Source organism: Pteronotus mesoamericanus, unplaced genomic scaffold (assembly GCF_021234165.1).
Source record: "Pteronotus mesoamericanus isolate MK-2021 breed Mesoamerican mustached bat unplaced genomic scaffold, CSHL_Meso_final contig_2, whole genome shotgun sequence".
Taxonomy (NCBI): domain Eukaryota; kingdom Metazoa; phylum Chordata; class Mammalia; order Chiroptera; family Mormoopidae; genus Pteronotus; species Pteronotus mesoamericanus.
In genome coordinates this window covers 15,178,380-15,196,939 of record NW_026555084.1, presented here as the reverse complement: position 1 = coordinate 15,196,939, position 18,560 = coordinate 15,178,380, and the positions used below count along the sequence as shown (strand labels likewise).

The 18,560-nt window shown below is 53.7% G+C and overlaps 1 protein-coding gene across 2 annotated transcripts in view; it reads right to left on the bottom strand.

The window, feature by feature from the left end:
* Window positions 1-1,839: 1,839 nt before the first annotated feature.
* Window positions 1,840-18,560, bottom strand: part of CAMK2A (calcium/calmodulin dependent protein kinase II alpha) — a 59,039-nt gene continuing 42,318 nt past the window's right edge. For both annotated transcript variants that reach the window (XM_054568182.1, XM_054568183.1), the window contains 5 exons: window positions 18,439-18,487; window positions 12,128-12,203; window positions 9,472-9,566; window positions 5,187-5,415; window positions 1,840-4,961 (listed from right to left, as the gene is read on the bottom strand). In XM_054568182.1, coding sequence (XP_054424157.1) covers window positions 4,958-4,961; window positions 5,187-5,415; window positions 9,472-9,566; window positions 12,128-12,203; window positions 18,439-18,487 — 453 coding nt within the window. In that variant the 3' untranslated portion in view covers window positions 1,840-4,957. The remainder of the gene's footprint in view (window positions 4,962-5,186; window positions 5,416-9,471; window positions 9,567-12,127; window positions 12,204-18,438; window positions 18,488-18,560) is intronic.

Genomic DNA, 18,560 nt, shown 5'->3' with positions numbered 1-18,560 from the left:
AGGTGACTTCAAAACAGAGGGCTGTGTGAGGTGGGTAGAGGGGTTGTGGAAGCCCATAGAAGGACAGACCCAATGTGTGTTGGGAGAGAGGAGGAGACTTCTTGGACAGGACACCAGCGCTGTGTCCTGAGGATATAAGGAGGCATTGAGTTGCACAAAAGAAGGAGGAGCAACCAGCCCTCTACAAAGGATCTTGGAGTATGTGGGCAGTGAGGAGGTGGAGACTGTAGGTGTAGACAAGTGAGATATGAGGCAATAGCTGGAAAGGGCAGAGGGTCAAAGACAGAGGGGTTCTTAAGATTCCCAGTTACCATGTGGTGGCTGTCTAGAGATGGCAAATGCAGACCAGAGCGCAGAAGACCCTGGGGGAAATGGAGCTCGGCCCTGGAACCCTGGCTGTGCCCAGCAAGAAGCCTCTTTGCCTACGAGTCCTGTTGTTTTTATCCTCAGAATAGGGCTGTCATAACCGGGAGGGGAGGTGTGGTGAAAGATTTATGAACTATAAAAGGTCATGCTCCATTAGATAAAAATAGTCTTTACATGGAGTTGGTACTGTTTGAGGGGGCAGGGCTACCTCTTGAGGTCAACTGGGAGCATCCACAGCCCAGAGCATAGGAGCCCCCCAGCAGGGCGCAGGACAGCCTGTAACCTGCTCCTGTGCTTCCATCTGCTGGCAAGTGTCTGCAATGGCATCCCAAGCCTCAAGCCCTCCCTCCTGTCCAGTAGGGAGATCATGAAGGCACTGCTGGGCAGCCTGGCACAAAGATTTGCAGGCTCCAGGGCAAGAGCGCAAATGAAAGCCCCAGCTCCCTCTGCAATCAGCCTTGGCCTCTGCTCTCACTGTGAAGGTCCTCACCTGTGCGCTAGGAGCACATGCCCCGTGCCCCGCCCCCTGGCCGCCCCGCCCCCTGGCCACCCCACATAGCAGCAGTGAAGACTGACCCAGAAAGTGGCTGGTGCGAAAGTCCTGGAGCCCCAGAATGGCAGGAGCATGGTCTAGAGGGGACTGCAGGCTCCAGAAGGCACATCCCCCGTCCTGTGGAACTCAGGCCTCTTAGGGGACATGGTTTAGAACGACCAGCTCTGTCTGGTTTGACCAGGACTGTTATAGGCTTAGCACTGCAAGTCCTGTGTCAGCAACTAGGACAGTCGGTCACCTTGTGGTCTGAGGGGAGCCGAAGACTCTGTGTTACCCCCTGACTTGGCCTGAGTAGCTTGGATTCAGAGAACCAAACTAGCCTCTAATGTGGCCTCTAACGGGCCGGTGGAGCCCCTCATGCCATCCCTTTCTCCAGCCCCACGGTCCCGGCCCTACTCACTGGGTCCACACAGAGTTTGTGGGTAAAATGACCCTTCCTTCTCCAAACCAGTCTCCAGGGGCTTTGAGGCCCAGGGGTTTGTCTGTGAGGTTGGGCTGAGGGAAAAAAAAATGGGTGGGGAGGGACTTCTTCTGAAGCAACTTCCTCCTTACACAAGGAACCAAGGGCCTGGAGGGGACTTGCCCCAGGTCCCCGAGGGAGACTTTGCTGGTTCCTGTTTGTGACAACCCCTTTGCTTTTGTTAAGCGACCCCCCTGTGCCTGAGAGCTCCCTCCCTGGCTCTAAGGTTGGGGCACTTGGTCCAGGCATACTTTCCCAGTGATTGGCTCAGCCTTGAGCATGTGACCAAGTGGGTTCAATCAGAATGGAGACCTGGGTTTTTATTTGGCAACCGGGGAGATCTACAACAGGAAACAAACGACCTCCCCATGCGTGCTTGAGCCAGACAAGGAGACAGCGTGCACAGAAGTTTGTAGCTATTTATTGCACTGAAAACACCAAGAATAAAACAGACGCCCGTCTTTTCCCCCCTCCCTCCCCAATAGCAGAAAGTTTGAGCAGTGGTCATTCAAGTTCACAGCCACATATTTTTAAAAACAGAAAAGAAAACAAGAAAGAAAAGAAAGAACCGAAACAAAACCCCAAACAGATAATAACAAAGAAACCAGCACGGGGAGTCTGCAAACACATCCCCCCAGGGGGTCTTCCCTAGAAGGGAGACAGGAGGCCACGGTCAGGGTTAGCGCCACGGGAGGCATGAACCCAGGAGAATACTTTCCTGTAAACGTGTTTGCATGCTGGAACCTAGGTCTTGTCTTAGGTCTGGATTTTTTTTGCATCTACAGGGTGTTTTGGAGGAGCACAGAGTTGACTGTCTGGTGGGGGTGGGCTCTGGGCTGCTCTGTCCGCCATCCTCCCTTCCCCGCCTGCTGCCCCAGGATCACACGGGTGTCCTGTGGCCCGCGCCACCTGGCTGACTCCACAGGTGTGGCCTCCACAGCGGGCCACGGGGAAGGGACTGCCTCCACTTCCTGGTACTTAGAGAGGGACACAGTGGACAGGAGGTGTGTCAGCAGATGAAAGGCAGGACATTGGTGTCCTCCAGCTCAGTTTCCTCTGGTGGGAAACTGAGGACTAGCACGGGGAAAGGACTTGCCCAGGGTCACACAGCAAGTCTGGTCAGAGCTGGGAATGGCATCCTAATAACCCCCAAACCACGGCTCCTGCCCCACAGTTCACTGCTGGTAAGCAGCGGACAGGCACCAAAGAGGAGACTTGAGGGGGCAGGCGGGGGAGGGGAGGGGACTGGCCAGGCTCAGAATGGAACAGGAGTCCAGCCAGGGACTAACCCTGTCGGTTCTCATGGACATATTGGGCTTCTCCTCGCCACCCCATTTGATCCCCCATCAGCCCTGCAACACAGGCTGGGCAGGAATGTTTAACCCCTTTGACTGATGGGGACACCAAGGCTGAAGAAGGGACCAGACTTGGCCTTGGTAGCTGCAGCATCCCCTGGCGAAGGCCGCACCTTTGGCTTGGGGATGGCCGTGGGAGCTGGCAGCTCACAGGGAGGCAGGCGGCTTTGCTTCAGGGGCTCTGGGATCACTGCGCTTGACTGGGGAGCCCTCTGGGCCTGGGACAGGCCAAGCGCCCACCCCTGGGCCTCGGCAGCAGGGTCTCTGCCAAGGCTAGAGGCCAGTGATCAACCAGTTTGGAGACCGGGAGACTCGGGCAGCCTCTTTCCTGGCCTGTAGCCCCTGGCCTGCCTGCCTCACCTGTCCCTGGGGCAGCAGCAGTTGAGAGAAGAGCCCAGCAGACAGCCCGCAATCAGGGAAAACTCAGAAAGGTCAAACGTCCCCATCAGTCCTGCTCCAGCCACCACCCAGGACTCCCCAGAGGGAATCAGTGCCTCCTCCCAAGCCATGGGGATGTGGCTCTTCCTCCCCTAAAATCCTCCAGAGGGGACAATATCTCATGCTGGCAAAACACGGCCACACAGAGGCCAAAAGCACAGAGAGGCAGCAACATATTTCCGAGTCGGACACTGAGAATACAACCTCTATTTCTTTTTTTGTCCAAAACATGTAGATTGGATTTGCTGAGTGTTTTTTCTTCTTTTCTGGTTTTTTTCAACATACTTACTGCATATAAAGTCATGCAAAGAAAACAGTGCAGACAGTAGATCCTAGTGGACGTGCCAAGGCTTCCACATCAGAGTCAATTCCCGGGGAAGAGGGCGCAGGGGAAGAAGGAACGATGCGAACCCACGGCTGCGGCACGAGGCGTGAAGAGTAGACATTCCAGGGCTCTGCTTGGACCAGCAGACACCGAGGGGGCAGACGATGAAGACACATGCTGATGAACCACCCCCAGAGATGGGTGGGGGTGCTGGGGGTGGCACGCAGATGAGGTGGGATGAAATCCTGGGATGCGCCATGATGAGGACCCCGGTTTGGGAGGCAAGCAAAGAAAAGTCCAGGTATTTCCATCCTGACAACCTCCCTCACTCTCTCCGCCCCGATTTACTGTTGCTTATCAGCACCAACAACTGATTTGGTCCTCAAAAGAACCTTGGGACCAAAACTTCCGTGACGTCCTTCCCGCTAGGGCTGAGTCCCGCTGCCTGCCGGGGGTGACCATTGGTGACAAATCCATCTCAGAGATGACATTTAAAAATAAATAAATAAAAGACCTAGAACAGAAAAAAAAAAATGCCCCTCTGCCCTCTTTCCACCTCCCTTCTCAACTCAACCCAACCCTCTTCGCAATAATTGAGAGGTCTAGTTATTACATAAATATCCATTAACGCGAAACCCATTTACGAAACACACAGGAGTTTGGCTATAAAAAGGCATGCGGTCCAAGTAGAAGTGATACCTAAACATTGCTTTCTTTTGCCCCCAAAAAGCAATCAGGTTTTCTCCCTTAGATGTGATGAAGCTGGAATTCCCCAGGCCTGACGGAGGGGTGGAATGGGCAGTTAGTGTTGGAGGTAAACATCAGAGAAGGAAGAAGGAACAAAGTGGGGGCACCCTGAGAGGATCGCGCCCCCCACACCGAGGGAGAAGCGGCAGGCAGAGACCGGGAGGGAGGGCAGGACAGGAGAGGAGGTTGGGTGGCAGTCTGAAGCAGGAGGCTCCTGGTGTCTGCTCTTCTCTCTCTCCCACAGGGGAGGTCGGCTCGGGGGGTTGGGGGTTCATCTGCCTTTCCCAAGGGGGATCCCTGGAAGAGGAGAGATCAGGGATCTCCCGACTCGGCCTCTCCTTCTCCCCGGCCCCTGGGCGAGCACACAGCTGGGCCTTCTGGTCTGCATCCGAGGCCAGCCAGGCCTGTGACAGCCAGGTGGGAGGGCCAGGGGGCCACGCAGGGCACCCAGGCCTGAGGAAGCTCCGCCCTGGCCGGGGACAGAGACTGAGAGTGACAAGTGGTAGGTGGGGAGATGTGGCCTTTTGCTCTGAAGACGTGATGGCTTTTGGGGGTAGGCTTTCTTGAGGCAGGTATGAAGGTGACGGTGATGGTGGTGGTAGCGGGCTGACGTGATTGAGGGAATTCCAGCAAAATCCAAGGTGGGAGAAACAGCAGCGACATTCCACGAACGAAGAGTAGATCTCTGCAGTGCAGTGCCCCAGGCTGGTCCCTCAACTGGAAGACACCATATGTGTGGTGGGTATGTGGGCGCATCTGAGGGCGCCCCATTTCCTCCGGCAACCACCCGGCCTTCTTCCCTAGAAGGAGTTCCAGCTGCCACCTACGGGACCCGCCCAGCTCTTCCCCTGGGACCTGCACACCGGCTGTCCTCCCGCCCCCACCCCATGGCCTTCCTTTAGATGGTGCTAATGACAGATGGCAGGAAGGAGGGGCTCTTACTGGGGCAGGACAGAGGGTGCCCCAGATCTGTGGAAGTGGACGATCTGCCATTTGCCGTCCCGGCGGTGCCAGACGCGGGTCTCCTCGGACTGGGCCGTGCGGGGGATGCCGCCGGCGTCCAGGTACTGTGTGATACGGATGTAGGCGATGCAGGCCGACTCGTCACCCATCAGGTGGATGTGAGGGTTCAGAATGGTGGTGTGCACGGGCTTGCTGTTCCGGGACCACACTGCAAGGCAGACACAGGAGCGCGCGGAGCAGATGCAACGGGGGGCCTCCCGCCTGTCTGCCTTCGCTTCCCTGACTCCCCACCACCGTCCCCGTGGAGGCCCCTCTGCCTGTCTTGTTTCCAGAGGAGCGGCCTCTGTGACAGGCTGTGACAGGGCTCAGCTACCTGGGCATCGAGGCAGAACTTCTGGATGACTGGGTCATATCCCAGCTTAGATACAATGGGTTTCCAACTAAAGAGTCTTCGAGTCCAGGGAAATGGAGTTTTAGAATCATAGTGTCTCAGACACATAGAAATATAGGACTAAGATGATTATAAAATCAAATCGGTTTAGACTAGAGTCTCAAACCCAGATCCTTACAGAGGACAGGCAAGTACATATAAATGAGGGGCTGAGCTGGTACAAGATGCTAAATGACAACTGACCGTTTGCCTCTGTGTAAGGAAGCAATAGGGAGTGGCAGAGGTATGGTGAATAGCTTGCCACGTCCCATCAGCAGAGGGCGCCCTGCACACAGCTTCCCTGTGGCTGCTATGTGAGCACATGGGATCCCTGTGGCCTCAGTCTCTGACTTCTTAGGAGAATCTAGAAATCTGGATTTTTATCTGGAAATGTCTCATTTTTAATTACTGGCATCTAATCCAAATTTAAAACATCATGCAGGCCACATAAAACACATATGCAGTCCAAATGTGGCCTGAGGGCTTCTCATTTGCCACCTCTATTCTCAACATGTAGAATTATGGAAAATCGCAGAATATTATAGCCTTTTAGAGTCTTGGAATTGTAAGGATGGTACTTGTGGTCATGGGGTGAGGTAATGAAGCTTTTTCAGAGTTAGGGAGAAATGCATAACTCTTATAATCCTGATAGAGCTGGGAAGAAAATCTGAAACTTCTTTCGCTATGGAAGATATTAGCCTTTATTATTATTATTATTATTATTGTTATTATTATTACCACCTATTTTGATTCTAGGAACTCTTCATGTTTTTTAGCAAGATAGAAAGCAAAAGCACAGAAAGACGATGACCCAGCGAGGGGCTGGACAGGGCTCATGGGCTCCTGGGGCTCCAGAGCAACCCTATGTTTTTCCTTAGTGCAGCCCAAATGTAGGTCCAAACCCCTTAGAGATGCCAGTTCAGGAATCTGTAGTATTGCCCTGGCCGGTGTGGCTCACTTGGTTGGAGCGTCGTCCCGTAAACTAAAAAGTCGCAGGCCCAGTTCCCAGGCAGGGCGCATGCCTAGGCTGCCGGTTCAGTCCCCAGGAGGGGCGCCTACAAGGGGTGCCCTGTTAGGGTGCATATGAGAGGCAACTGGTCGATGATTTCTCTCTCTCTCTCCCTTCTCCTTTCCATAAAATCAGTGAGCGTGTCCTCAGGTGAGGATAAAATAAATAAATAAGTAATTTAACAAAAACAATCTGCAGTATTAAAAAAACTCCCATCCCCTTTCTTACCCTCTCTGATTCTGATGCCCAGCCAGGTTTGCAAGTCACCGATTTCCTGAAAAATCTAAAATGTCTTTTTTCCCCCTCAGGACTTTAGAAAGCCTCCCATAATATCCACTTCTAATTTTATAATCACCTTCTACCCAGATTTTGGATAAATGACTCAAAATTCACTGGGTCTTAGGTATGTAGACTAACAGACTTTTACAATTCTGGGTTTTCAGGGAGAATGTAACAGCTTATGTAGGCTTGGGTGCGACTCAGAGGTCAGAGGTCATCAAGAGGCCCTTGTATAAAACGCAAAGAGGCCTCCGTAAGGATCCTTGACAGCATCCAGAGCTGAAGGCATTTAAGATGGTCTAGTTCAACATACCCATTTAGCAGATCTGGAAACTGAGGTCCAGAGAAGCAATCTCACTTGTCCCAAGCTGGGCCAGTTTCTAAAAGAAATGCAGTAGAACCTAAAAGAAGTCAGTCTCCATGTGGGACTGAATTAGAACAACCTGGAACAATCCCAGAAGGGACAAGCAGAGCTCAACATCGTTGAGGGCACTGGGCCTTGCTGCTATTGATGAGGGTGGGGGCCCTGAGGGACACCTGTAAAGAAACAACCACCCTAATGTGGTGTCTCTTGAATAGACTGCAGGCTTTCAATGTCCACCATTGTGGATAGCATGGGAGAAAGACACCAGGTCCTCCGGCAGGAAAAGGTAGGGCTTGGCCAGGAGTGGGCAGTTACTCTGGGTCTGCGTCTCATGGGGTCCTCTGACATGACCAGATGTGCAAGCCTAGAGTTTAGGTGCCGGTGCTATGACAGGGCAGACTGTCCAGACACAGGCCAAGGGCTAGCATGGATTTCTCTCTGTGTTCTTTTCTCTTTTTCCGTCCCTGAGCCCTGTGAGTTAGCTCAGCCTAGCCTCTGCTCTGCTCTGTGAAGTCTGTGGAGGATGCACCAGGGAACCAGCACCCCCAGAGACAGACCAGTGGAGAGATGGCTCCAGTGACCAGCCAGGAAGCTCTAGGGCAATGGGGACCATGGGGGGCCCAGCTGCCTCTCTTCACGTGACAACTCAACTTCCATTGCTAGCCTTGGAGAATCAGAGTTTGATCAATCAAGGAGAAATGCGGCTTCCTTCTTCACAGCTCTTCGGGGGTGCTCTTGAGCCCCTGCACTCTGTAAGATTCAGTCAGATTGGGTGCAGGCAAGAGCGTCCAGCTGGCGGCCACAGACGCACGGGTGAGAGCAGCAGCACATGGAAGGGATGGGCCCTGGGGTAAGTCGGGGCTGGAGTCTGCCACCGACTTTCTGGGTCCCTTCGGACAAGTCACTTCCCCTCTCCGGGCCTCAGTTTCCCCTCTGGGTGATGAAGAGTTGGACTAGGTTCTACTGTGATATTTACACAGTATTAAGTGATATTAAGTGATATTTAGTCACTTAAATATCACCTTTATGTTAACCCACAAGGACCACCTGTACTGTCATTGATTTCTTAAATCAATGCACTTTATATAAATGGATTTTAAAAGAAATGCCTCTAGCACAATCATTAGTGAACAACCACAATCACAGGACACAACTTGAATAAGTCCAGCGAAAATGAAAGGAAGTTATGTAATCCTAGCTCCACCCTCCTGCCTGCAAGAGACCTCAGCCTGAGACTGCCACTCTCTTTGATGAAGAGGGAAAGTAGAAATGTTAAGAGGAGTTCAAGACAGACTGGCACCCAACTGAGCCTTTACCCTTGATGGAGCCAGACGTATTGAAAGAGAATTTAGAAAGGGACCGGCTTTCTCACTGAGAACCAGCGTGTCTGAGCACTGCCCACGTGCACCGGAAGTCATCTAGTGAAGCCTCATTGGTGCACGCCCTCCCTTTGGAAGACCCTGGGCATGTCACCTCTCGAGGCCTTCCTCCAAGTCCTGAGCTGCATGATCCTAACCTGCATGCGCTTTGGGTCGTCCCCATCAGACCCCTGGCCAACGTGAGACACGGACATGGGCAGAGAGCACCCTAGGTCAGGCCAAGGCTCAGCCCCTGACAGCCCCTGGTTGCAAAGCTGCTAGCCTCTCCTGCAGAGGAGAGGCCCAGAAAGGACAGACATGCGGACAGAGACCTCAACAAACAGGCAGGACACAGCAGTGTGAGCTCTGGGCCTCTCTTCCCGAGACTGCCCACCCAGAGGGGACACGTGCATAACAACCCACGAGCCAGCTTGTGACCAGCTGGGCAGCTGGGGTGGCCCCAGGTGTCAAGATGACTGCAACTCGGGTGTGTGCCCTCATGGGAAGGCTTCCTTATCTGTAAAATGGGAACAAGATTTCCCAAGATCCTCCCTGAGGAGGGTCACAGGCAGGAGAAGGCTGGGAGGGCTTGTCACGCTTATCCCAGGTCCCCATCCTCAGCCACAGGAGGGACAGCTGGCAGTCGGACGGGCCAGGGTTATGAGGGGGAACCAAGATGGTACCGACCCCTGCCCACATGGGATCTTTCTCTTCCTGGCTCCTTAGCCACCCCGGCTGCCCCCACCTGTCACCCTGCTGTGCCCCCCGGCAGGACATGGAACGAGAGCAGACAACAGGCACCCCAGACTGAAGGAATTGCTCACGGTTTTCAAAATAGAATCGATGGAAGTCCAGGCCCTCGACCAGGTTCCCCAGGGCCTCGGGTTCGAAGGCTGTCATTCCGGGGTCACACATCTTCCTGAGGGGAGGAAGTCAGAGGAAAGAGGGGCTGCGGTGGCCTTTCAGAGCCACCCTCTAATCCAGGGTCCTGGACCCAAGGAGGGTGAGTCTGTAAAACTGGAGTGATTGCACCCACCTTATAAGATCAATGAGGCTGATGGATGGGAAAGGGGCTTGCACACCGTGCAAGGTGGGGCATGGCTGATGGGCTGGTGCCATTTAGAACTGGGAAGCCTGGGTTCAGGTCCTGGCTCTGCCATTTTCCCAGCAGGTGGCTTAACCCCTCCAAGCGAGAGCGCCACAAACGGAGTGCGGAATTCTGCCCTGCATAGCTCAGCCTGGGGGCGTCTCTCCAAATCGCATCCCGTCCTCCCATTCCTGCCCAGGGTAGCAGATCCACATAGGGGTTTCCTAAGTTGTCTTCCTGGGAAGGGGACCTTTTCCTTCACATCAGAGTGACTTCTGCTCACCAAGAAGGTCTGTCCTTGGACAGGGTGCATTTTGCTACTTTATGCAAAGATGCCCTCCTGGTAGCAGCAGCCCTCCCTGTGACCCTCTTTCCTCTTCCGTAAGATGAGGAAAAGAGCGTTCAGCAAAGCAATGCCTGGGAGGAGGGGGCCGGCGCGGGCTGGGGAGGCGCTGGGCCAAGGGTTTGCAGGGCAGTGCTCCCTTCCAGGTCTCAGTCTTCCTGGAGGCCCTGACAGCTGGGTAGGGAAGGGAAAAACTGTCTCCCCCACCCGCAGGTCTCTGTGGCACAACATGACCTCCTGTGACAATGACAGTGAAGCCAGAGACAGAAAGTATCCTGGGGAAAGCAAAGATCCCAATTGGTGGGGGCGTGGGGGGTTGGGGAGGGACGGGTACCGGAGACCATTGGGGAAGGGTGTGAGACCCCGCATTTTCTGAGCTGGAACCTTGGCTAGCACAGGGCGCCCTGTCCCTCTGCTGCCCTGACAGTCCTGTCCATGTGACCCAGGCAACTCGCTTTTCCACTCAGGACCTCAAATCCTCCAGGTGGATTAGCCAGGTGCTGAGACCATATGGGATGCTCAGGACCGTCCCAGCAGCAGAATCCTCCGAGGCTGGGGGTCTGAGCTCTGAGCGTCCGGGAGGCTCAGCATCCCCACCGGGGAAGCCCCTCTTCAGGACGTCCCTGGGCATCCCTGCCTCCGAAGGAGATCATTTGCTCCAACATCACTGTACATGTGGGGAAGCCAAGGTTCATGATACGAAGAGGCTTATCCAGGGTTACACAGGGCCAGACTCAGGGCACCAGGGGCCCTAGAGGTCACGGCAAGGGGTCAGAACCTAGAGTGAACTACAGATGCCAGAAGAAGTGATGTCACAGAGGTGGGAGCGGGCTCCAGAAATGACATGGGGAGGCGTGGGGCCCACAGGAGCCACCTCTTTCCCTCCTTCCCCAGCTGTGTCCTACCAGGGCCACTCTGGCTCCACCATGGCTGACTTAACTCTCTAGGGCCAGTGCAAACCCCAGTGGCCAGCGCATTTCCATGCTTTGATGCGACACCCAGGGCATACATGTCTGTGCCCACCCCTGTGCACACAATTGCAAACATACATGCATGGACAAGTGCCTACACATACACATACGGCCTCAGTCTCATACCTGCGCCTTCCAAGGTCCTGAGCTCCAGAGATAACCAGTAAATTGCTGGGGCTTTGCCACCTGTTGCTGTGGAAACCCCTCCCACAGGGGCCTGCCAGGGCTCTGGGAGACACACTTCAGCTCCTGGGCACAGTAGAAACCAGGAATAGGCTGCCCAAGGAGCAAACCCCAGCCAGGTTGTTGCCACCTCACCTGAACCTAACAGGTAAGGATCATTCTGCCTTAGTTGGCAGCTTTCATCCAGTAAGAAGCATGTGTGGGGTCTCCAGACCCAGGTCTTGTCAGCTCTGGCCAAGAGACAGAGGATTCAGCCAGGAATCCTGCTCTCCCTAGAGCCAGCTGAGGACAGGCTCAGGGCCTGCTTCTGGGCCAGACCAGGAAGGGCGTGGGAGGTGTCCACCAGGGGCCGCTCCAGCTCAGCCTTTGCACACAGCTGCCCATCCAAAGGTTGGACCAGATGTGCAGGGAACATCTTACACCACCTGTTTCATTTTGGTTTTTTTGTGCACACTGTCTTATTCTCCAGAGGGTTTAAGGTTCCATTTTGAGGTTCTTTTGTTCACCCTTGCTCACTGGAGGTACCCACCCTATGGATTCCTGCCCACTCCTGCCCCGCTGAGGTCAGAGGTCTGAGGAGGCCCAGGTTGAAGACCCAGGCCCATGCGGCAAGACTAAGGAACAGCCTGCCTTCCTCTCCTCCTTCCCAGCTCATCTCCTGGGCAACGAGCTATGAAGAGCAGGAGGAGCAGGACCGAGATATAGAGAAGCATAGTGAACCGAAAGCTGAATAAAAGCATAAAGTCTGAATGCCAAACAGAAATATGAGTTCATTCTGATTCACAGCACATGCAGAGTGAGTGACTGGGGCTCAGAGACGAGGACCCCAGAGTCAGCCATCAGCCCCCCGAACGACAATCCAGGCAGGACATGCAGGATGGGCCCAGACAACTCACGTGTAGGACTCAAAATCTCCATTGCTTATGGCTTCAATCAGCTGCTCTGTCACTTTTATAATTTCCTGTTTCCGCACTGTAAGGCAGGAGGGGACACAGAAATAGTAGCAATCGTGACAGTAATAAAGCACCAACTACCATTTCCTGAGTCCTCATCATGTGCCTGATGGCCTCATATACATCGTCTCATCTATCCTCACAGTAGTTGTGACAGGTAGGTAGCATTACTCCCATTTCCCAGGAGAAACTGAGGCCTAGAAAGGTGAAAAACGTATGAGGTCTCCCTCAACTACAAAGGGCAGATCCAGTGTTTTAGCTGGCAGCCTTTGCCTCCAAAAAGCAGCCACAGTGGGCATTCTGACCTAGACCTGTTCTCATTCCAAAATATGCTTCCCTATCACCTTGCTTTATCCCCTGAATCAAAACAAGGCAAGTGTGGTGGTTGTCACTAACAGCCACAAACCAGGGGCTCCTCTGTGGCCCAAACTGGGGCCGCTAAAGTGGGTGTCAGGGCTTACTCATTCTTTAGGTCTGGGGGGGCCTTTTGCTCCATTGGGGTGCCTGTAGGAATCAGGCACTGAGCTTTCCAGAACTTTCTAAGCATAATGAATCCCAGTTGCTGAGACCTGGCCTCCCCTGCCGACACTGAAACATGAACAGCTGCTGTCCTTCTGGTAGAGGGACAGACGTCACTTTTCTTAGTAGATCTGTGGTCCCCAATTTCCCCACCTGTAAAACGGGGCACCATCACCTCTCATTCATTCAGCGCCGGTGGCACTGTGGAGAGAGCCCAGGCTTCCGTACCAGACAGGCTTCCCCTAAAGTCCAACCCAAGCCCTTACAAGGCAGGCCACTGTGGGCCACAAAGCTGTTTCCTGGTCTGTCCCATGAAAGGACAGTGTCCCCTTCCTGGGGTTGGCATGACGGTGGGATGACGGGATGTGCACGGGGCACTCAGCCCAAAGCCTGGCACACAGCCGGTACACCGTGTAAGTGCCGTTTCCTGCACCCTCCCACACGGCCGCCACGGCTGCTCCTCGTGGGCACCCCGGGAGCCGGGCAGGGCGTTTCCCACACCTGACACCTGAGGCGACGAAGCCTCAGTGGTGAAGGAATTCGAAGTCAGGAGGCTCCCAGAAGGACACTCCTACCAGAGTGGACACATAGCCCATTTCTTGGTCTGGGACTGTGGGACAGAGACGACGCCTGGCTGAGGCCCTGTCCCTGACCTTTTCCTCACCCCTGCCCAGGACACCCTACCCCATCTCACACCGGGGAGCTCACCTCAGACCCAGACGACAGAGCGTCACAGGACAGCCAGGCTGGAAGAACCCCTAGGGACCAGGGACTCAGCCTCATTATCAAATGAGTGGGGAAATAATGGCCTGGAAAGGGGTTGTGACTTGTCCGAGGACACGGAACACACAGGGTGCAGAGTCTGGCTCCCAGCCCAGGAGATTTTCCGCACGACTCCAGCGCCCCTACCCTTGCCCGGCCACACTGGGCCTGTATGCTGTCTGTCCCCAGCTCAAATACGAGCTCTGTGGAGGCTGGGCCATGGCCGCCCTGGCCCCCGGACCCCAGGAGCCTGGAACCAGCCTGCCCCCACAGGGGCTCACGGTTCAGTAGACGAGGCCCCAGGCATTGTGCTGTGTGCTCAGCCTGCAGACTCTTACTGCTCACAGCACAGCTTCGCGCAGTTACTGCTTCCACCTCGGAGGTAAGCAAACTGGAGGTGAGAGAAGTTAAATGGTCTCCACTGGTGGACCAGCTGCCTGGCATTTGCAGCTCCAAAGCCCATCACACTCTCCCTCACACCACATGCCCCTCAGGGCAGGGGCCCTGCCCAGCACAGCGCTTGGCACTTGGTGGGTGCTCAGCAGGCATGGCAATTAGCATCGTCAATGTCTGTTACCACCGTGAACAAGGAGTTAGCTCTCTCTTGGCTCCAGTACAAATCATCGGGACTGGGAAGGGGTCTCTCTGAGACCGCGAGCTCTGCCAGGTCACTCTGCGGCCTTGCCTGGGGCTAGGGCGGAGGCAGCAGGAATAAGTGAATAAGCGACTGACACCGAACCAGGGTCTGGGCCTGCATTCTTTGCCCTGTTTCCTGGAATGGCCTACATCACCTGGTGGCCTCTGTCCCTGGGAACCAAAAGCCCGGCCTCCTGGTCGTCAACTCTGCCCTCCTTCATGGAAGCTGGAGACTGAGGGCGGGAAAAAACCCTCCGCTGGAAGATACCTCATTCCAGCCTCTGCTGTATGGAATCAAGGCGATGACCCAGAGAGTGTCCGTGGGCTCACGGCAGGCATGGAACCGTGCCCCTCCCTTGCCCCCTCCTTTGGACTTTAAGAACGCTTCCAGCTTGTTATTCCATGAGACCGTGCTTGACACCCTGCTTCCTCTGGGCAGCTTCTCCCTGCCATCTCAGACAGGCCAGCAAAGCGGTCAGAGACATGCGTTCCATAGCGAGACTCCCTGAGTTTGGACCCTGGCTCTGCCTCTTAATAATTGTATGACCTTGGGCAAGGGATGTCCCCATGCCTCAGTTTCCTCATAGGTATAATGGAGCTACTATTAGTACTTACCTCGTCAGGTGGTTCTGAGGATTATGTGAGTTAAGAATATATTAAAAAAAAAAATAGCTGGTACATATGTGGTCCTCACTAAGAACCAGCTATTGCTCCAAGCCCTTTATATCAATGTCTTTATGTAATTAACGATGCTTTATGTAAAGCTCTTAGAGCAGTAACTGGCACTCCATAAATGAGAGCTCTGATTATTGTCATGTTCGAGTCTTTGAATGGGACGTTGCTCTGGAGGACAGCCTCTCACCTCACCTATGGGTGCTCCCCCGCCGCCCAATATGTGGTTCGTCCTTGGTCGGCATTTGGGGACTTGCAGCCTCCTGGGCAGCCTGCTGCGCTGCTGGACAGCTCTCACCATTGGCATCTGCCTCCTTCTTTGTTCAGGCTGAAATCTGTCCCCCTGAAAGCCCCTAGTTGTTGTCCTTGTCCCTTTCTACCTTCTGGGGCCCTGCGCTGAGTGCCTGCTCCCCTGGACTTGGGCCTTCCCCCCCAGCGGTCTTCTGAGGGCTGAAGGCCTCCAGGATGTGGTTTGCAGGATCTGACCCCAGCTGGCCATCTGCTTTCCCAGGTCTCTGAGTGGTCTGGACGCCTCACTGAGTGTAAGCACACAATCCCAGAGGTGGCCTGGACATGGCAGAACACCAGGTCTGGGGTAGCACTCTGTGTCCCCTCCACATTCAGGACACTATACCTCTATTAATGCAGCCTAAGACAGTGCCTAATTTGGCTGTGCCTCCAGCCACTCAGGACACCAAGTCCGCCAACAGTCAAAGCCTAGTGGGCAGGAATCTCCCTAGCTTCATTCTCTGGGACAAAAGATCCGGGAATCTAGGGCTCTGTAAATCAGGAGAAGTTCACTCTGGTTCTGGGCTCCCCCACGCCCTCAGCACTCCCACAGCTGTGTGCAGGGTTCGTCCAGCATCTGCTCAGAGCAACCCGTACATTTCTATCTGCCACACATTCACCCGGCAGTGCGAGAGTGCCCCCCATAGATGCCCCGGAGAGGTTAAGACTCTCTCTCAAGGCCACACAGCACGCTGAGGCTGAGACAGGATCGGCATTCCTGGCTGACACGTGCCAGAACGTCTCTGCCGAGACGCTGAGGTCCTTCTTTGGGTTGCAGAGGAAATTAGCTTTTCCCAGAGCTGACCAGGAGGAGGCAGGAGAGTGGGGAGAAGCCTGGCTGAGCCCAGTAAGACCCGGGTGGGGGCGGGGAGCGGGGGGGCGCGCTGGGGGAGAGGCCTGGAGATGAAGCCCAAAGCGCTCTGAAATATTCATGTCCCTTTCTTTGCTCATGGGAAAATGTTCCCTGGAGGATGACATTTCCCATTAACTTGAATGTTAGGTCAGAATCCACCCCACCAGCTGCTATTCTCACTTAGGAAGAGGCTTAACAAATTAACACCAGAGCAGAGTTCTCTGGAAATGTTCTCTGAGGCCTGGAGAAGGCACCGGCTTCTCTTTCTGGCCAAACATGGGGAAAGCTCCTGGCTGAGCCAGCGTCGCTTCCATCAGACATGGCCTTTTACAGATGGGGAAACTGAGGCAGGAAACGGGGTCCCATTTCTGCCATTAACGACCCAGTGTGCCCTTCCTCTTCCTTGAGCCTTCAATTTCCTCCTGGAAGAGGGGCCTAGATGATCCAAATAAAATTCAAGACCGCAAATTTCCCATCCTGTTCTCTCTAAAGCAGAGAATTATGATGTAAATGCGGGTCCTCAGGGAATGTGACCCAGGGCCATTACCCCAGGTGGGACATATCTTTGGCAGCTTATGTTTTACATTAATAGTGCGTATAAATTTTGCATTCTCTTCCAAATATTTCCCTGTCTGTTCAATATATAAATATTTGCCTTAAAGTAATCTTTCAGGGAAACTGATGTTCCAAAAATGTCATGTTGCTTCCTGTCAACCACAAGCTCTAGTTTAAAAAAAATTAAGATTGATTAAACAATTACCATGTGCCAAACACCATGTAAGCCCTTTATATGCAGCCTCTCATTTCATCTTCACAGCAATCCCCTGAAGTTGGAACTACTATCATCACCTCTCTATTGTTAAGGAAATTGAGGTTCAGAGAGGTCGAGTAAGTTGTCCCAAGTCAACCAGCAAACGGACCCCAATAAAGAAACACAGAACTAGCTAGCCTCCATGGTCCCATTCTGCTCTGAGACTGGGATTATGAGGCCACAAAGAGTCTCCTCAAAATCCCAATCTTAACATTGTGACAGCAAGCCTCAAATATGGGGACCATCTTAGAAATGCCAGGTCTCAGCTCAACATAAAACTACAGAACTGGAATCCACAGAGACAAGGCCGGAATGTGGTTAGAAAATTATTCTGGGAGGGACTTAGAATGCTGACTTGACTCTAACAGGGAACTTTTGTGTTTTTTCCCCATTGCTCTCCTCTGCCCCGCCACATTGGAATTCTTCTTCAAGACAATATATTTTTTTAAAGGCTGTCACTAGTGCCATCATAGAAAACCGATTTGCGCTAATGCCAGGCTATGGCGTTAGGGACCAACCCCCTTCCCCCCAGCTAGGACTGACCAGAGAGGGGCACACACAGGGCAGGCTGACCTTCCAGGGTCTCCTGGCAGAGTCAAGAGGTAGCCATGGCATTTACTGTATCAAAACTACCTTGAAGCCTGAATTGCCACTGTGCAAAAATATTTATTATATAATAAAATGCTCTTTTCACCATCATTGTATTTTTTTAGAGATAAACTATTTAAACTACTGAAAAATATCTAAACGCCTCTGGCATGTGCCTGAGTGTGAGAACCGTTGCAGTCTCTGGTCTCCCTGTCCTCGTGGAATGTGGAGGGCTGGGTGCAGACAGAACATGGAACATCCCCACCTCACCAAAGGATCTGGTGTCCCCTGACCGGAAGGCAGCGCTCGGCCCTCACTCCCCTCAGTTCCATGCACCAAGGCCTCCAGAGAGGTCCTTATCAGCTGGACCCTGGAGCCACACTGCCTGGGTTCGAATTCTGACTCCACCCTTACAAGCTATGGGACCTGGGGACAATCGACTCAACTCCTCTGTTTCCTGGCCTGTGGATTGCAGTTAATTACAGCACCTACCCCATAGGGTAGTTATGAAGCTCAGGTCAGCATGAAGTACTTCCAGGCTAGCCCCCAGCAAGCATCCCAATTAAGGCAGCCATTCCGCCCATTACTGTCCTTATTGTTTCCTCTCTCACTATCCCATCGCAGCTCTCTGGCGGTTTTCTCTCTCCTCCATCGGAGGGCTTTTGAGGGCGGTTAGTCACCAGCCATAGTCACTCCCGCAATCTCGGTTGCTCTTGGCAGCGTTGCCCATACTTCCCATGCAACTGAACTTTCTGTGTCTTGGCTTTCTCTTCTCTTATGATTATTACATCATGTTTTAAAAATCAGCACACTTAAAAAATGCAAAAAACGCATATTCAAAGGGAAAATGCATACTGCTATGATACATTTGTGACATGAATATGTTAAATTAATTTTTCTAACACACATTAAAGTAAGTACATAACCCCTACAATAAGAAAAGCCCAGCTATGTACCGCCAGCAGGTTGAGTGCCCCACGTGGGGAAACGGGGTCCTCAGTCTCAAAGGAACCAAAGCAAGGTCCCGCGTGGAGGAGCCGGACTCAAGCTTGGCACTGAGGCTGTCAGGGAAGGGGGCCCGAGGAGGCCTGGGGGCCCAGACGCCAGAGGCAAGGCCCCCCCTACCTTTGGTGTCTTCGTCCTCAATGGTGGTGTTGGTGCTTTCTGAAGATTCCTGCCAGAGAGAACAAGGAGCGGTGAAGCCGGCCTGGCTGGCAGGACGGGCGAGGCCAGTGGGGGGCTGCCCC